The sequence below is a fragment of the Pollicipes pollicipes genome, unplaced genomic scaffold (genome assembly GCF_011947565.3).
Source record: "Pollicipes pollicipes isolate AB1234 unplaced genomic scaffold, Ppol_2.1 Scaffold_3812;HRSCAF=4468_pilon_pilon_pilon, whole genome shotgun sequence".
Taxonomy (NCBI): domain Eukaryota; kingdom Metazoa; phylum Arthropoda; class Thecostraca; order Pollicipedomorpha; family Pollicipedidae; genus Pollicipes; species Pollicipes pollicipes.
Window position 1 is genome coordinate 237,311 of NW_023596380.1, and position 17,880 is coordinate 255,190.

The following is a 17,880-nucleotide window of genomic DNA, read 5'->3' on the forward strand; positions in this document are numbered from 1 at the left end:
AATCGAATAATAGACCGCAATGGACACTTTTGAGATTAAAACAAAACGACAACCGCAGTGTTTGGAGTGTATCACGAGGCGCAGAGCCGCGCCCTCTGTTGCTTAACTTCTGCTGCCGCGGCGGCAAAAGTTTTGTAACGGCGCGCCGCTGCAAAACACCGGTGCTCTGCCGGACGTCAGCCACCGCAGAGGCAGGCCCGTATCGGCAACACATGACTTCACTGGAGCCTAGTCATCAAGCGCTATCACCTCCGGGACGTCCCGGGCCGGCTGAGGGGCGGACCATGACCTGGTCTGGCCCGCAGACCTTTTGTGGATTGACATTCAGTAATGTAGTTGCGCCACTGTTTGAAACAACGAGTGTAACTTTTGCATCGGTTCCGGAGTAATGTTCAAAGGCTTTTTTAATAGACCTGACGACACATTGGGTCTCGCTCCCGTTTATCGCTGTTTTCGTGCTTTTCAGATTGGGACCCTATCAGTTCCTCGTCTCATAACGTTGTGAAAAGGGCTTATTTTTCACTAATGGAATACTGGGGACTTTCGTCGCCGTCTGGTGTGTTAGCACACACTCACTGTTTCTCATTCCGTTTCATTCCAGTCAAGCTCCGCATCACTCTCCATGTATACGTCGCATCCATCAGCCATGTATACGTCGCAGCCATCAGCCATGTATACGTCGCAACCCAAATCCTCTCCTTGAAATTGCTGGGATTCGAACCAGGGTCTCTTGATTGTCCTCGATCTCCCCGACCAGAGTTTTCTTAATTGTTCTTTATCTTCTCGACCAGGCCCTTCTTGATTGTCCTATCTTCTTGATAGGCCCTGGTTAAGGGCCTTCCACTTGTCTTCATAGGTACCCGATGTGACACTATTAGTATTTGTGTGCGATGTGCGTTACTTTGCGACGTGCACCATCAGATTGTACAAAAATTTCCGAACTCATCTCAGAGCGGTCTGCTTGACTCCAAACGTCTAGTCCGCCCACAATGCTGAATTTACTTAACTTTTAACTATCACAAGAGGCGGTAAACCGACAAAGAGCCTTCAAATGTCTAACTTTAGCGCACGAAAGTGTGAACACAAACATGTCCCATTCACAACGGTATTCTCTAATTAAGATTTTTATCCACCTCAAAGGTAATCCTAATTTGTTTAAGAAATGACCCTTTTCTACCCAAACAACTTAGTCCCTTAGTTTGTGCGGTCGTCAACGCGGTCATCAACGGACATCTGCCCACCGAAGTTTGTTGCGTGGGCAGTACGGTACCGGCGCGAGGTATCACATTCCAGTACGGTACCAGCGCGAGATACCACATTCCAGCACGGTACCGGCGCGAGGCACCACATTCCTTTTTTTGCTGTCCCTGATGAGTTTTTACACCCGAAGGAAGGTCTATTACGAGCCAGTTTTAGGCATTTACGTCACGCTTCGTCATTTGTGGCTTCTTGGCGCACCTTGTGAGCAGCTAGGGACAAACGCCATGTGAAAATACGCTGTTGAGCAACGAGTGGCGGAGTGGGATGGGATGCATGGGTTATTTTGCTGAAATGCTTTGTTTCCACTAACTTGTAACAAGGCTTATGTGGAGTTTCATGGGGCCGTGGCCTCCAAATGTCCATATAAGAGTAAACTAAGCAGGGGCTGGAAGCAACACTTGGCCGGGTGCAAAAACGCCAGGATGCCACAAGTCACCTGAGTGTCAGGCTCTCGCAGCCGAGTGGAGAGGAAGCGGGTCACTCGACTACAGGCCACAAGTCACCTGAGTGTCAGGCTCTCGCAGCCGAGTGAAGAGGAAGCGAGTCACTCGACTACAGGCCACAAGTCACCTGAGTGTCAGGCTCTCGCAGCCGAGTGGAGAGGAAGCGAGTCACTTGACTACAGGCCACATGTACCAGCGCTGACAGTAATCTTGGCAGGGAATCATCCAATCTATAAGCGTGATTCTCAATCATTTTCATTGTCAGCCACTGTCGCCAAGCGTGTTTTAGCACACACGTTGTGGAGTAGCTGCATGCCGTGGCACCACATGTGTCCAACCCTCACGAGCTGCAAGTGCCACTCCACTGGTGGGCTGGGCTGGGGCAGCTGACACGTATTTCCAATTACACCACACGCCGACTTCGCTACGACATGTAAAGCACGGCTATCTTTCCGATTCGCTTCCGAGTTTAGGATGAGGTAAGTGGACTAATTCATCTCCTGCCCCAAACCTCAGTCGCTGTCGCATCTAGTTATTCGGCCAGACACAACGCCCCAGGAATTGTACGAATTATCATCGCTCCGGGCACTCTCATCTTTTGTTCCACGTTCCAACTGGTTTATTTGGAGAGCATGAGGTTTCCGCCCCCTTTTGTGTCAACAAGCTATTCGACGGCTTAGACCGGACAAGATTTGTTAGAATTGTTGGCAATCCCTGCTGGTGTAATAAAACTAGTGGCCACTTCCCTACGAGCCAGCGTAAGTCTGCGGTAGTAGCTGCTTTCTTACGAGCCAGCGTAAGTCTGCGGTACTAGCTGCTTCCCTACGAGCCAGCGTAAGTCTGCGGTAGTAGCTGTTCCCCTACGAGCCGGCGTATGTCTGCGGTAGTAGCTGCTTCCCCACGAGCCAGCGTAAGTTTGCGGTAGTGGCCGCTTCCCTACGAGCCAGCGTAAGTTTGCGGTAGTGGCCGCTTCCCTACGAGCCAGCGTAAGTCTGCGGAACTAGCTGCTTTCCTACGAGCCAGCGTAAGTCTGCGGTAGTGGTTGCTTCCCCACGAGCCAGCGTAAGTCTGTGGTAGAAGCTGCTTCCCTACGAGCCAGTGTAGGTCTGCGGCGACCTGAGGCCAATTAACTTTAACAATTCCGTTTGCGTGGCGCAGCCATCAGTCACAAGAGCGTAAACATCGTTTGGGAGCACTCAGACAGCTTGTATGGAATACGCGATCGTGAGTGCCTCGAGATCACTTGACTCCTGACTCCTGTGACATCATTAGCGACCCCGAGGGCATTGCAAACACAATTCTTTTGGGTGGGAGGAACCTGGTCTATTAATTGATTACTGGTTGGATTGTTCTAAATATTTCAGAGACGGAGTGAAAATTGCTTTCTTCTGCACTAAGCAAATGCCTCTAAGTTACTACGGATGCTGGATTCATCGGAACAGTTCCTACTCCTTGCTAATGTGAAAGCGTCATCATTATCAAACTAGTTAGTCTATTTCAAACATCTATACCCTTTAGGAGCAATTTACTGCGGTCCCCTACCTTCAAACTTTACAACTGTTACGTCCATTATGTATCCCACCTAATTGCCGGCCGTCTAGCACGAACTACCAGGGAACCTAGGGCGCGACCAGATGACCGTGGCCTTCGGTGGTGACCTGATCGGCGGCCTCTGTACCCTGTGAGGCTCCGATCTGTAGCCTCAGTCAGCAGTGAACACTCCCGGTAACCGGCTCCTCTGTGACGTCATCGCGGAGCGGCGAGCAGTGCCGCCGCGCGCACGGCTGCGCATACGCGTCTATCTGTCGCTGGCGCGGCACGGCGGCAGTGAGTCACCGGTGCCGCGCCTAGTCCGGTTCCACGGATACGGGCCGCACGGATGAGAGGCGGCGCGGCCTCTGGCCCCACCACTGCTGCCGCTGGCGCCACCACTGCTGCCGCGCGCTCCGCCGCCGCAGGCCGACGCGCTCCGCACCTCTGCCGATACGCTCCGCCGCGAGGGCACGCACGCCGACCCCAGGTCACCAGCGCAGACGGTAAGGTGCAGCCCGGCCAGGGCTCTCGGCCGGTGGGTTTGGTTATGTTTGCCAGAGACTGTCGGCAGCTGCTGAGGAGCTCGGGGAGCGGTGTGTGCGCCTGAAAACGGGTTGTAATGCACGGGCGTGCATGCTGCCATCTGGAGAGGCTCGGCGGCGGCGGGCGCGAGCGCTTACCGTGGATCGTTGTGTTAATGCAAAATATTCGCTTGGCACTTGGCCCACACTTCCTGTTCGTGTTGTAGATAAGCCTGCATTTAAAAAGATATTTCAAAACGTTGACATGACGCTTTCACCCGGGCATTACCTGACCCGCAGCTTACGGCGCCGAGGCCGCATACGCATTCAGCGTGCTCCACCGGCAGCGAGGCGTGCTGAATGTGTCTCCATTCCCCTCGTTCCGCGCTCATTGTGTTGTCACTATTCACACGCGTCGCGCCCTGGCACGGGCTGGTTCAAACAAATGGGCTGGCTTGATCCCGTGGCGTTCGCCGCCACCGCGTCGTCTCTCTGCTGTTCGGAGTCCGCTGGATTCGTCGGAACCGACGCTGTACTTGCTGGGTGTGCTCCGAGGGCTGCCCTGATTTCGACAGTTGATACTGTGCATGTGTTTTTAGGGAACGGTGCCCATCTTGTAGACAAACTTTTGCGCTATGCGCCTTGTGTTTTTAAGGGGCGGGCGCACTTGAGTCCTGACAGGGTTTAGTGGGCGGTGCGTCGGAAGAGGTGTCCTCGTGTTTAGCTGTGACGGGTCGCGATTGCAACGGGTTCCCCATGGGTAGCCCCTCCCACCGGCAGGGCGTCGATCCTCATCAGCGGGCGTGACCTGCAGTGCCTCTCTCCAGTAAGCTACCAGTCTTGCCTAGTTTACGATCGTCGCCCGATGCAGGACCGGTGGCTGAATGTTTTCGAGTATGCCCCCGCACATGCACGTGAGAGGTACTCTCGTTATTGCTGGAGGAAGAGAGCGGGTAAACCCGAAAATTTGTGTAACTTTGGCATCCGACCGGTGGTGGTGTGCGGCAAAGATACAAATCAAGCTGCCCGCAGGCTCTCCAGTACTGAACAAGTTCAATCGACTACATTAGTACATACATAGGTGTATGCAAGATTCACTCCCACTCCCAAAGCGCACGTAAGGCACGACTGCTTAGTGTGTGCATTTAACCGTTAAATTCCCTTCCCTCCAGCATCGGGGAGAGGGTGGGGGGGGGGGGGGGGGGGGGGCGTGAGATGTTTCCTGGATTACATGGACGTCGCCGCTCGATTCCCCGCAGCACGCAGGTCGACGCGTTAGTTATGACTAGCAGTGGCCTTCTGTTTCGAGTAATCGCACCTGAACGTTTGATGTGCTTATTTCCTCCGCTTTTTGAATTGAGTCAGTGTATAGTCGCTCTCGATAAATCTAATGTGAAAGCTCGGCTGATCGCTCGGCAGCGAGAGCCCTTTAGATTATTCACTCCCTCGGCACGTCTTTTCAAGTATACTGAGGTGTGAACCTAAGTGTGATTCAAAATACTTTTTGTGCCACAGTTTGAGTATTCTGAAGACCCCGCCCTGCGGTGCGGACTGTCTGACCGAGTGACCCGCGCGGCCGGCAGACATGGCCCTGCTCGCTGTCATACTGTGCGCCTCAGCCCTGCGGAGCGGACTGTCGGACCGAGTGACGCGTCGGGCCGGCAGACATGGCTCTGCTCGCTGTCATACTGTGGGCCTCAGCCCTGTGGTGCGGACTGTCTGACCGAGTGACGCGCCCGGCCGGCAGACATGGCCCTGGTCGCTTTCATACGGTGGGCGCTCTGCCCTGTGGTGCGGACTGTCTGACCGTGTGACGCGCCCGGCCGGCAGACATGGCCCTGCTCGCTGTCATACTGTGCGCCTCAGCCCTGCGGAGCGGACTGTCGGACCGAGTGACGCGTCGGGCCGGCAGACATGGCTCTGCTCGCTGTCATACTGTGGGCCTCAGCCCTGTGGTGCGGACTGTCTGACCGAGTGACGCGCCCGGCCGGCAGACATGGCTCTGGTCGCTTTCATACGGTGGGCGCTCTGCCCTGTGGTGCGGACTGTCTGACCGAGTGACGCGCCCGGCCGGCAGACATGGCCCTGCCCGCTTTCATATGGTGGGCCTCAGCCCTGCGGTGCGGACTGTTTGACCGAGCGACGCGCCCGGCCTGCAGACATGGCCCTGCTCGCTGTCATACGGTGGGCCTCAGCCTTGTGGTGCGGACTGTTTGACCGTGTGACGCGCCCGGCCGGCAGACATGGCCCTGCTCGCTGTCATACTGTGGGCCTCAGCCCTGTGGTGCGGACTGTCTGACCGAGTGACGCGCCCGGCCGGCAGACATGGCCCTGCTCGCTGTCATACTGTGGGCCTCAGCTCTCGGCCCACTGGCGGCCGGCCATCTGTACGCCATGAAGAGGTGCCCGAACCCCACACCGGTGGAGAGCTTCGATCAGTCACGGGTGAGTCCCGCATGTGTGTGGCGGGTCCTATGCAGATCCGTCCTCGCACGGTGCGCTTGGAGTTATTGCTGCCTCGTTACATGGATTCATAAACGTCCTGTATCATGTATATATATATATATATATATATATATATATATATATATATATATGCAGAGACAAAAGGGCATGTGAAGTGTGGTGCGCACACCATGTGTAGGCCTGGCTTGTAACGTACACATGATAGCAAATTGGCTTGTAAATCACCGGGTTTTGCTTTGAATTTGCTAATGGCCATGACGTGAGTACATGACACTTGCCGGTCATGAGCTTGATTCGGCGATAGCCACAGTGAAGGGTCACGAGTTCCTTTAATAATCGCACGAAATAGCGAGTCACGACCATGGTAGCAGGTCACGCCTCCGCGGACCGTCGTGACTGTCGTCGGCGTTTGTGTGCCTTAATGTGTCGCGTTTCCATGGTTCGTCCTGACGAACCATGAGGTTCGTCAGGAGGAGGCGCCCGCCACCCGCATATTGTGTCATTCAGCGGTTGGTGCTCTGAAGGGCCGATTACCATCAAACGCTGCCTGAATATGCAGTCACATTTGCCACCGATTGGATTGTTTTTTAGCCAAGGCTACTTGAGCCAAACTATTTATACAAGGCTATTCATAAACAAGGCTATTTGACCAAGTATTGCAGGCATGGCGAACCTGCTAAACTCATTGTAACAAGCGCCTCTAGACGGTAAATTACAATGTATTGCTGTTTGAATACACACACACAACACACACACACACACACACACACACACACACACACACACACACACACACACACACACACACACACACACACACACACACACACACACACACACACACACACACACACACACACACACACACACACACACACACACACACACACACACACACACACACACACACACACACACACACACACACACACGCACACACACACACACACACACACACACACACACACACACACACACACACACATACACACACACACACACACACACACACACACACACACACACACACGCACACACACACACACACACACACACACAATATATATATATATATATATATATATATATATATATATATATATATATATATATATATATATATGTATGCATAGCCTTCATCTTACACCAAATGGCCAGTGTAACCGGCGGAACGACGACAGCGCCTCTTCGAAGCAGCGGTTGATAATCTAATCCTCAGTCGTCAAACCTTCATACTACCAAGTGTGCGAAGAAAGGCAAGCATGGCCCTTAGCATCCATTGTGGCTTCAAACAAAGCCCATGCAATGTTTAGCGTTTAGACATTACAAAGCAATGACTGTTCGTGTTCAAGCGCGCCGAAACATAATTCTGGTAGCGTGCCTTTGGCAAATAAATCAACATTATGGTGAAGGCATCGCGTATAAGGTAGAGATGGATGTAACTGCCACAGCTGCGGTGCTATAGCAGTAACGCAATAAAAGTTATATCTGATGACTGTTGCAGTCATCACATTAACTTTCCCCGATGACCTATTGTCTGAACTCACGGTCAACGCTGAACATGCTGGTATGCCTGACTTGCCGGCGTTGTGTTATCCCCTCCAGCTCCATAGCCCGCCCGATCGAGCACCGAGCTCTGCATCACCGAAAGCGCGTTTGTCACCCTACCTGACCTCGGTGCCTCGTCATGTGCCCCAGGTGCTGGGGATGTGGAAGGTCGAGTGGGCGGTCAAGACCACCAGCTCTTGCATGGAGTTTGAGTTCAAGGAGGAGGGCGACGCGTTCAAGGTGTACGAGTTCAAGGAGTTGTCCGCCTCCGAGAAGGCGGGGGTGGAGATCAAGTACGGGTCCGTGGGCACTCTGACACGCACCGGAACGCCAGGGTTCTACAAGGCCTCCTACTCGACGAGTGAGTGGCGCTTAAGGCCTGGCGTACTCGCTACGCTATCCAGCGAAGGCGCCACGGACTGTGCCACGCGAGCCATCTGCCGCGTATTTAGTGCACCACCCAGTCCAAAAAACCACCGACTCAGGGCCCCGGCTTGACACAGGAGCCTTGAAACGACGGCCACGTGGCAGTCACTGGCAGAGCCCTGGCTGATCCTGACTGTTACCTTTTGTTCACTGTAGCTGTCAACAACAGGTAATTGTAGCTGACTCCGTAGCGAGCGGCACCTGAGGTCTTTCGCATCCCACGAAGCAGCAGGCCGAAAAACCCGCGTGTTTGCAACGCGCTCTGATTGGTGTTTGGCATGGCTCCGAGCGGCGGACGGGTGGGGTCGTCGGCTGCCGCGGGACGCGGAACTGCCGGTCCATGAACAGCTCTGTGTTCCCACGGCGACTGCATCCGGTGTGTCATGGCGCCGATGTCGCCGGCGTTCACCCCGGCCCGCAACATTCTGCCGCTTCTGCGCCAACCGACACTGCGCAGGTTCACTGGAGCTGCTCCCAGCCATGTTGGTATGCGCGCCGACGCTATGCAGTGTGCATTCAGTCCTGGTGGGAAATAGGGCTTGGCTTCATCAGAGTCGCGCACATTCGGGCTCTTGCAGCTTGTACACCCGCCTCCACCCCCCCCCCCCCCCCCCTATCAGGTTTATACGTGTTTGTCATTGTGTGGGCGACCAAAAGGTATGTTCTCATGCGTGCAATTCATTACGTTTATGATATAATTAGTCCTGTCCAAAACTGAGATGAACTGACGTTAAGAAGAGATCATCATCGCGCCTTGTGCGATACGCATGCTGGAGCGAACACCATTTTTCGTGCTCATTTCAATTTTGTGTTGTTCAGGAACACATCATTACATGCAACGCCTGTTCGCTCAATGCAGTCGTATCTTTCCTACAAGAGCGTATGAGGACACCGTGGCTTCCATGTCCTGTATCAATGGTGCCACTTCTTTCCAGCCGATCTCGATGGTGTCGACGGAGTCCACAACTTAGCATTGCCAGTTCGTGTCCATGACGTATCCAGTTCATAACTGCTAAATTAAATTGGCTGGTTCGTCTTTCCGCAATATTTGGTCTGTTTTATTTACATCTATATTTTTTTCTTTTTTGTATTGTGTCCAATTTTTCTAGGCTGGGAAGAATTTGCAGTTTATAAGCCTGCCCAACAAAAATGGAGAACAGATCAACAGAAAAAGCCACTTTGATCTTTGTTTGAGGCCACAACGGCGTAGCAGAGTGCTATCACAATTTGATATGTTTGTATGGCAACCCCATGTAACCTAAAGCACAAATGTGCAGAATGCACTGCAAGGTGAAAGGCCAACGGCTGCCAAATTATGTCACATGAGTAAGGAAGAGATGAAGCAATTTCCTGCGTGCTTCACTGCAAAAACAGCGTTCCGATTATTTCCGCCCGCAAAGGCCCGGCGTTCCTCGCATCTGAATATCCATGCCACTTACCGGACACGTCTGACGCAGTTCTTCGGTTATCTGGGCCATGGTGACCTCAAGTCCCCTTCGCTCCTCGCCGTGGCTGACCGTGTCCGTGGAACACTGTCAATGGCGCGCGGTGACTGGCCGTGCCCCACACTGTGGCTGACCTTGTTCCGCGCTGTGATTGACCGTGTTCTGCACTGTGATCACGCAGGCAAAATCTCCGGCCGATTCGTGATATTGGACACGGACTACGAGTCCTACCTGGTGGTGCTACACTGCATGCAGTTGGGCCCTCTGGGCAGCCGACGCACCATCTACGTGCTCTCCAAGGGCGGCACGCCCATCTCGAGCGCGGTGCTCGACCAGGTCAGTGGGGCCAGGCGTTAACACGTGCGCGCGCTGTGAGAGTGGGGTGTCCATGTGAAGGGCATGTCTCGGGTTCGTAGCGGGGTCATCTGAAATCGAAAGGTCACTCGAGTCTTGAATACAGGCCTAATGCGAGTATTTGGTTGTTTGGCATTTAATGGTAAAGTAAATATCACATGGGCCTGTGGCAAGAGTTTAGCCTAGATGGGTACGATGATGACGTCAAGTCTGTCACTTGGCTTAATTCCCGTCTAAATTACTGGCGCTGCGCGTGGCAATTTCGACAGGTTACTGCATCACTAGTGGTTGGTATGCAGGCTGCCAGCTGTTGTGTTCTCGGTTCGGAGAAGAGTGACTCCAGTTCGTGGAGTCCGATTAGGCTCGCCTGTAGACGTTGTGTTCTCGGTCCGGAGAAGAGTGACTCCGGTTTGTGGAGTCGGGTCAGGCTCGTCTGTAAACGTTGTGTTCTCGGCCCGGAGAAGAGTGACTCCGGTTTGTGGAGTCGGGTCAGGCTCGTCTGTAAACGTTGTGTTCTCGGCCCGGAGAAGAGTGACTCCGGTTTGTGGAGTCGGGTCAGGCTCGTCTGTAGACGTTGTGGAATCGGATCAGGCTCGTTTATAGACGTTGCATTCTCGGTTCGGAGAAGAGTGAATCCGTTTTGTGGAATCCGATTAGGCTCATCTGCAGACGCTGTGGTATTGGATCGGGCTCGTCTGTAGACGTTGTGTTCTCGGTCCGGAGAAGAGTGGCTCCGGTTTGTGGAGCCGGATCACGCTCGTCTGCGGACGTTCCCGCACGTGTCACGTGGCGTCTGATGACTGATGACTACACACGCGGCAGCTGTTTTCCATTTAACTGCATGTTGAACAGAAGTGGGTTCCCATTATCCGCAGTGTTTTGTGAGAAAACTATTTTAATTGTTCTTCCAGAGATAACCCCAGCAACTGAACTTCGGTTAGTCTTGAGTGAGTCACTCACACCATAAACCAATTGTTGCATGCACTCCAAGGACATACGGATCAACGTCCTGTGCTATCTAGTAAGCAAACCATTGAATAAATGCACCGGATGGCTGCAGCAGAACTGTCGGAACGAAGCTCAAGCGTCATAGCAGGCGTGCATTCCTGCTAGCTCGTCGGCATCTCCCGGTGCCGAGTCGGGGCCGTCCGGGGCCTAGTTCTCGGCGTGTTCAACATTCGCTCAACGGCAGAGGACTCGAGGGCCCCCGAGTTTTCCGGAACAACGTCCGAACAAACGGCACGGCACTGACATTTCGAGAAGCTTGGCTACATCCTTTCTACACGCGTTGTGAAAGCTGTAAGCTTTTAATCCCTGGGGTCATAGCCTACCACCGGTCTTCGAGTTCGTGTCGCTGATATTTTGCTTCAAATTAAAAACATGGCTTAGTTGTTGCAGAATATGCACATCAAATATATTTCCTAGACTGTTTTCCTTGTCTGTATCAACGATGTGCAGTAGCAACGTTCTGGTGGCTTTACCATTGCCAAGTCGTTCAAGGTCAAGCTGGGTCAAACATCGACATTTCTCCACGCATTTTGCATTTTAATGTCATTCTATCTGGCCAATGACACAAATTTTACAGCTATGGAAGGCATTTCAAAAACTGCCTTCCACATCGATGTGTCCTGTTCAGTTTTTGATGTAGTCGTACATACCAATGCACCAACAGCCTTCCTTCCTTTCACCTGACATGCTTTGTCATAATTAATATGCATCGATGCTCACTAGTGCCCATTTGATACGCTTTCCAAAACCTATTTAACAGCGCCTTCCGCATCGTGGTACCATGCTTAGTTATTGAAATAACAGAAGGTGTTTATCGGGGGAAAATAAATCTACAAAGTGGTAAGTTTGACCACTATGACCTGATTTGACCCGTTGACGGCCAAATTTACAATCGCTCAGGTACACCTATCTGGTGCAGTTTTCATGCTGTCTCAAGTTCAGCCTATGACCATAACCCTTTCGCCGGGGGAACCACGTCTCTGCTGTCGCGGTGCTGGGCTGGGCTGGATCCGCCTTTTTGTAGTTTACCCTACCCGACTTTCCATACACCTTCCAGAGCTGCCTTGACACTTATCTTTGTATTCAGTGCATCTAGGGCTCTTATTAAATGCGAATCCAAAAGTCGTAGTCTGAATACGACCGCTAGTGTCTTGAGTCCGAGCCAATCATTTCAGCATTACATTACACTGGAGAATACGGCCTTAAAAGTTCCGAATTACTAGTAGAATCCAAATTATTTTCGGCAAGTATCACCCTGCTCCAGAAGTTAGAAGTCCGGAATCCACTCGGAGTCCGCCCGGACTCGGAGCACACCTGTTCGGGCCCACTGCTGGTGTCTCACGCACCCAGCCGTTGCAATAACGCCGACGTTAATAAGCCGTCCTTGGTGGGAGGTCGGCCGGCAGCCCGTGACGCGCCCTTGGTGTGACGGCGCCGCCGCTGTGGTCGTGCTCCGCTCCGCCGGTGCGGCAGGTGCGGGGGTGCGGGCTATGTCCGCCACTTGCCAGCCGGAGCCGACAGCGCCACTGTCGGTCCACGCTCAGGGGCGCATGGCCAGGCGCTGGGTGGGAGAAACGCGTTTAGGAGAGGGTGAGGGGGGTGCAGCAGTTCGTTGTTTATGCCAATGCCGGTTAGGACTAGGGGTTTAGTGACTTTTTGTCCGAACCCCGTTCGTTTCTGTCAATACGGCTGCTTTGGCAAGAGGCTTCTACCTATTTGAGCAATTCGTGATCCAGCAGTTTGCTGCTGCACTGCTTTTGAGATGCAGGGAAATGTTAGAAAAGTTACAAACAAGGATCTTGAATGTTTTTTTTGGTCTTAGAAATCGATACCTAACACCATTAAAAAGGCATTCATTTCAAGACGTTGCCGCTCGTATTAACATCAGTGAAATCCACAGGCGCCTTTGTTGTTCACTTTACCGATATATATATATATATATATATATATATATATATATATTCGTGCACGTAGGTAGTATGCTTTCGTTAAGGGAAGTTTTGTTTTACGGAAGGGCAAATGTACATGTCATCAGTTTCTTGTGCGTTTGTTCCATTGCTCGAATTAAATCTTTCGTCGTTTTCGGTGAGTCATAAATCAGCTCGCCTATATATAATATAACCTGGCCATAGATATAAGCGTAAACAAGCTAACGTTTCAAGGACACTCATTCTCCATTCTCAAAGCAATGTGAGGTGGTCGGACGGAAAACATTTGAATATGGCAAAATACGAGGCGTACTCGACAAGGCATAATCATTGTTGGACCATCAGGCAAAATATTATACACTCGAATATCTAGTTGAATTACAAAGCACATTCAAAAGGCGTATACTACTTTTCCAGCCAGCTTAACAACATGGAAAAGGAAAAGACATCGAATCACCCCGCTGCCATTGGGTGACTGAACACGTCCGAAGTAATGCATGACTTAAGTTGTTTGTTTAAGTCAGGCATTCATTCTCTGATGAGGATGACTTCAAGAACTTGTAGACGGCGTTTGTTCGGAAATGGTTTTAGAATCAGTGTGTTTTCAGTCAGTTCAGAGCGTAAAAGTTTTTGGTGGTGGGTTTTGCGCACATGTTGGTCTGGCACTCCCCCGTGCAGGTATATATATATATATATATATATATATATATATATATATATATATATACATGTCTATGGACATTCGCAACGGGCATCATACATGTCGTTACCATAAGGCAAAGCGATCAATGCATTTCGTGAGAGAGGAGATGGCGTTGATGCGATTTTCGTCTCCATCACCGTTTCCCAAGTCTTGTCTGCGCGTCATATGAGCCCAGAGTTGCACCGATGTTCGCTACTCCTGTTCACTTTGATGTTCACTATCCAGCCAGGCAGCAGGCAACGTGACTGCAACGCACGAAGCCTTTAGCCCATCGCCTGCACCTAGGAAACCGGTCTGACCATGAGGTCATCACACCCTTGACGCCCGTCTGTGTCAGCCGGCGGGGGACGAGTGGGTCTGCCGGGCCGGGTGAGTCCGTTACACCCCTCACGCCGCTGCCGTGTGACCGCCAGGTAAAGGGCCGCCTACCAAATCTGGGGATGCGGTCGGAGCAGCTCGCGCAGGTGTCGCACGAGAACTGTGTCAGCCGGGAGACAGCTGACATCGACCTGACCGGCACCGTGGACACCGGCGACATCGTCGATGCCGCCAAGAAGGTCATCAGCTTGGGCGGCAGCGTCGCCAAGCTGTTCGAGGTGATCTCGATGCTGGGCTAAGCGCCGACGCAGAGAGGGGGTGGGGAGGTGCAGCGTCTTAGGCCCCGGCGACACGGGCAGGGTGCGGGGAAGTGCAGCGTCTTAGGCCCCGGCGACGCGGGCAGGGGGTGGGGAGGGGGGGAAGGGGGTGCAGCGTCTTAGGCCCCGGCGACACGGGCAGGGGGGAGGGGTGCAGCGTCTTAGGCCCCGGCGACACGGGCAGGGGGCGGGGAGGTGCACCGTCTTAGACCCCGGCGACACGGGCAGGGGGTGGGGAGGTGCAGCGTCTTAAGCCCCGCCGACACGGGGGGGGGGGAGGTGCGGCGTCTTAGGCCCCCGCCGGCCGCCTCAGGCCGCTCCCCGCCGACGAGGGGCGTTGTCCTGGCCTGGGGTTAGTCAGTTGAACGTCCTCAAGGAAACGCGTGGCGGTGACGGCGCAGCACCGGGGCTGTCGGGGCGTGCCGGCGACACCGCCGTGGTGGTGACGGCACAGCACCGGGGCTGTCGGGGCGTGCCGGCGACACCGCCGTGGTGGTGACGGCACAGCACCGGGGCTGTTGGGGCGTGCCGGCGACACCGCCGTGGTGGTGACGCCGCAGCACCGGGGCTGTCGGAGCGTGCCGGCGACACCGCCGTGCGGTGGGAAGGGCTTCCATGTCGCTCGGGCGGTGTCGTCGGCAGGGACTGCGCGAGTGAGCAGCTGATGCGGGTGATGCGGCATCGTCAGAGCGGACCTCCAGAGTCGTGAGTCTTGAGGAGGGACGTGATTCAGACACTGACCGGTGGTGACGTGCTGGGGTAGGCAAAGGGGATGATGATGTTGAAAGGTGCTGTACGAGGTTGGGTCGCATTTGTGTCGATGTGCAGCACAGTGGACGTACGTTAGACAGTAAAGAGACCAAAGACATCACCCACCAAAGGGGCACGAAAGAACACGGAGTGAAAGAGGCTTTCCTGGGGGAGGCTGGCTTTTGTCAATGAGCTGTAGCTCCATCACGTCATGCTGGGGAACCTGGCTTTTGCCAATGAATTGCTGCTTTGTCACATCATGCTGGGGAGGCCAGCTTTTGTCAATGAATGTCTAGCTTTGTCACGTGATGTTTGGGAGACTACATTTTGTCAATAAACTGTAGCTTTGTCATGTGATGCGCGACTTTAACCCCATGCGCTGTGGCTGTTGTTGTGCATGTTGAACCAGATGTAGCCGTATTTACGAAGGTAATAAAGGACACGTGCACTGGTTGTCCGCGGCGTACAGCGTGCTAACCAGAATCTGCTTATCTTTGTCGTTACACTTCGCTGAGAACGTAGAGATGAAAATTGTAAGTAAAATTAGCATATTTCACACCTTAATATTAATGGTGCGATGGGACTATAAATGGGAGTCGGCTAACTGTAGTCTGGATACTTCATATCAACTGGTACCTAGCACTGTGCCGTGCTTGCAGAACACACTCAAATAAACATGAACATGTGTCGTGTATTTCTTTGTAGACGAGCACCATCTTACAGGCCTTTACACGGTATTTATATCGGCAGACGCATCGACTTTCTTCGCTTTACTGGAAATCATTAAGCTCACTAGCCCGTGACTGTGCGCGAAATCACAACACCGACCGAGAACAGCATACCCGTGGTGGGAAGAAATCGCAGATGTTACTTATCGAACGGACGAAACGGCAGTGCTGTTAGTGCCAACGACGTCACGCTCTTCACCAGTGCGTTTACCAAATGTGCTGCAGCTACCTCTCTCCGGATCTAACTCGCACGGCACATGTGGTCGTACACACATCCGATGCAGAAACTGAAACGGAGGGTGCGGGTCACGTGATGCTTGGGGCCTGTCTGAGATGGGCAAAGCTTTAAAGTGTCATTCACAGACAAAGCTTGCTCTAATTCGCAAAGGAAAATAACCATACGTGTGGAAATAAGGAGGCCAATGCTTGGAAATTATTTGAAAAGGGAAACTAAGCCACCAAGGAGGCACATTTTCACAATCATTACTATCTTTTGTTCAGGAGTATTTTATTATGGAGCAGCATAAATCCTCAAAGATGGTCAATCAACGCAATCCGAAGCTGTCATGCTGTGAGCATGGAATGTGAGTTGCGGTTAGAAGTACGCAACGAAAGGCTTGTCGATCATTGGTCGAAGGATAAAGTTGGCATGCATAAAGTTCGTCAGGATAGTTAGGATAAGACCCAGGGGCCACCAAAATTGTAATATAAGACCTTCCTGAATCGTATAATTTGGATGCTAAATCTTTGGCCGGAGAAAATCATAGCGAACGAAATTGTGTGAAAACGAAACGAAAATGTTAGCGAAAATGTTCGTGCGCGCTGAAGTTCGTATGGCAAAATATCGTCCACGAATGTTCGTACGCAGATGCTCGTCACAGTTAAGTTCGTTTAGCGAATCACGCATGCGCAGCAGATCGCATCCAGATGACCATTAGAAGTTGGAATGCAGATTCCCCATCCTTGGTGCCTGGCGTCGGATAAATTGTCACTGGGGGGACCACCACATCCCGTCGACCGGGGAGGGGAGATGGGGGTTGGGGATGGCGGTGAGCAGAGTCCCTTGCATCGGTCACGTAAAATATTATAACTCGCCTAACTCTTCACAACGTGAACTCAAACTCCCTCTACGGCAGCACGTGAGCCCGAATAAATGGAAATAGTGCGGAATGACTCTCGATGGGCGGGACGGAAGGTAAAAGAAAACGTGTCCACCGCAGATCACCCGCGGTGTTTGCTATGTTTCCTTTTCATCCCTGATCCTGATGACGTCGACGACAGACCGGAGTTCAGATAAAAAGATACGACCACTACGCCCACTTTGATGCACCCGCTTTGATTCGAAATGTTGTTTGCCCCGAGCTCGGTGGAATATTGCCCCAGGCTATCACTTTCCAATTGTACGCCGCATAAAACTGGAAATTACACACTGTCACGCATGCCCTATATCATTCTGCAAAATCAGCTTTCAGCGAAGTCAGCTTTCAGCGAAGCATGAGATCTGATGGTGTGTGGTTCGGTACTCTGTGATTGATCTGCCCTTTACGCTACCCAAAGGAGTCCTGCCAAACTTGTTCTTGTATAAAAAACGGCTACGGACTTTTGAGTGCACATTTTCGGGACATAAACTTGATCCGTTAATAATCTTTGCCGACCTACAATTGCCTACGAATATTCCCGTACGTCCTCCATACAAAGGGCCCTTTTCCTTGCGGGCTTTTGTTCTCATAACTTTCATCAATACGAATATTTTTCATACGTACTTTACACCATGCAAATATTTGCTTATAAGCTTTTGCGTGCGAGCTTTTGCGTATGTACATACACTTGCCATACGAACTTTATACCGTAAATGCCTTTGCTCATACGCACAGTTACGTACGTATTCTAAGCATAGGTGCTTACTTTTCCTATACGAACTGTACGAAACCTTAAAATGTACAAAAAGTTGCATAAAAAACATTGAAGACGCAGATCACCAGGGATGGATGTGGACCTCCTATGAGCTCTAAACGCACCCCTGGCGTCTCTATCACCGCCCTTAAGCACTTACAAGTCCTCCTCGACCTTCTCAACGCCGTCCATTTCGGACCGCAGCATCGACTCGGGCGACAGTGGCGTCACTTCAGAAG

General features: G+C 52.3%; 1 protein-coding gene and 1 long non-coding RNA gene across 2 annotated transcripts in view; one reads left to right on the forward strand and one right to left on the reverse strand.

Moving 5' to 3' along the window:
* The first annotated feature begins 3,651 nt into the window (after window positions 1–3,651).
* LOC119093014 (apolipoprotein D) lies at window positions 3,652–14,252 on the forward strand. The gene is made up of 5 exons (XM_037215905.1): window positions 3,652–3,739; window positions 6,081–6,202; window positions 7,922–8,132; window positions 9,824–9,978; window positions 14,049–14,252. The coding sequence occupies exons 2-5, from the start codon at window positions 6,083–6,085 to the stop codon at window positions 14,250–14,252; spliced, it is 690 nt and encodes a 229-aa protein (XP_037071800.1). The 5' UTR covers window positions 3,652–3,739; window positions 6,081–6,082.
* A 1,441-nt stretch (window positions 14,253–15,693) lies between these two features.
* LOC119093019 (uncharacterized) overlaps window positions 15,694–17,880 on the reverse strand; it is a 3,350-nt gene continuing 1,163 nt past the window's right edge. Inside the window, exons 2-3 of the long non-coding RNA XR_005093582.1 lie at window positions 17,802–17,880; window positions 15,694–16,035 (exon numbers count right to left, since the gene is read on the reverse strand). The exon at window positions 17,802–17,880 is cut by the window's right edge and continues 42 nt beyond it. This is a non-coding gene — a long non-coding RNA (uncharacterized LOC119093019). The remainder of the gene's footprint in view (window positions 16,036–17,801) is intronic.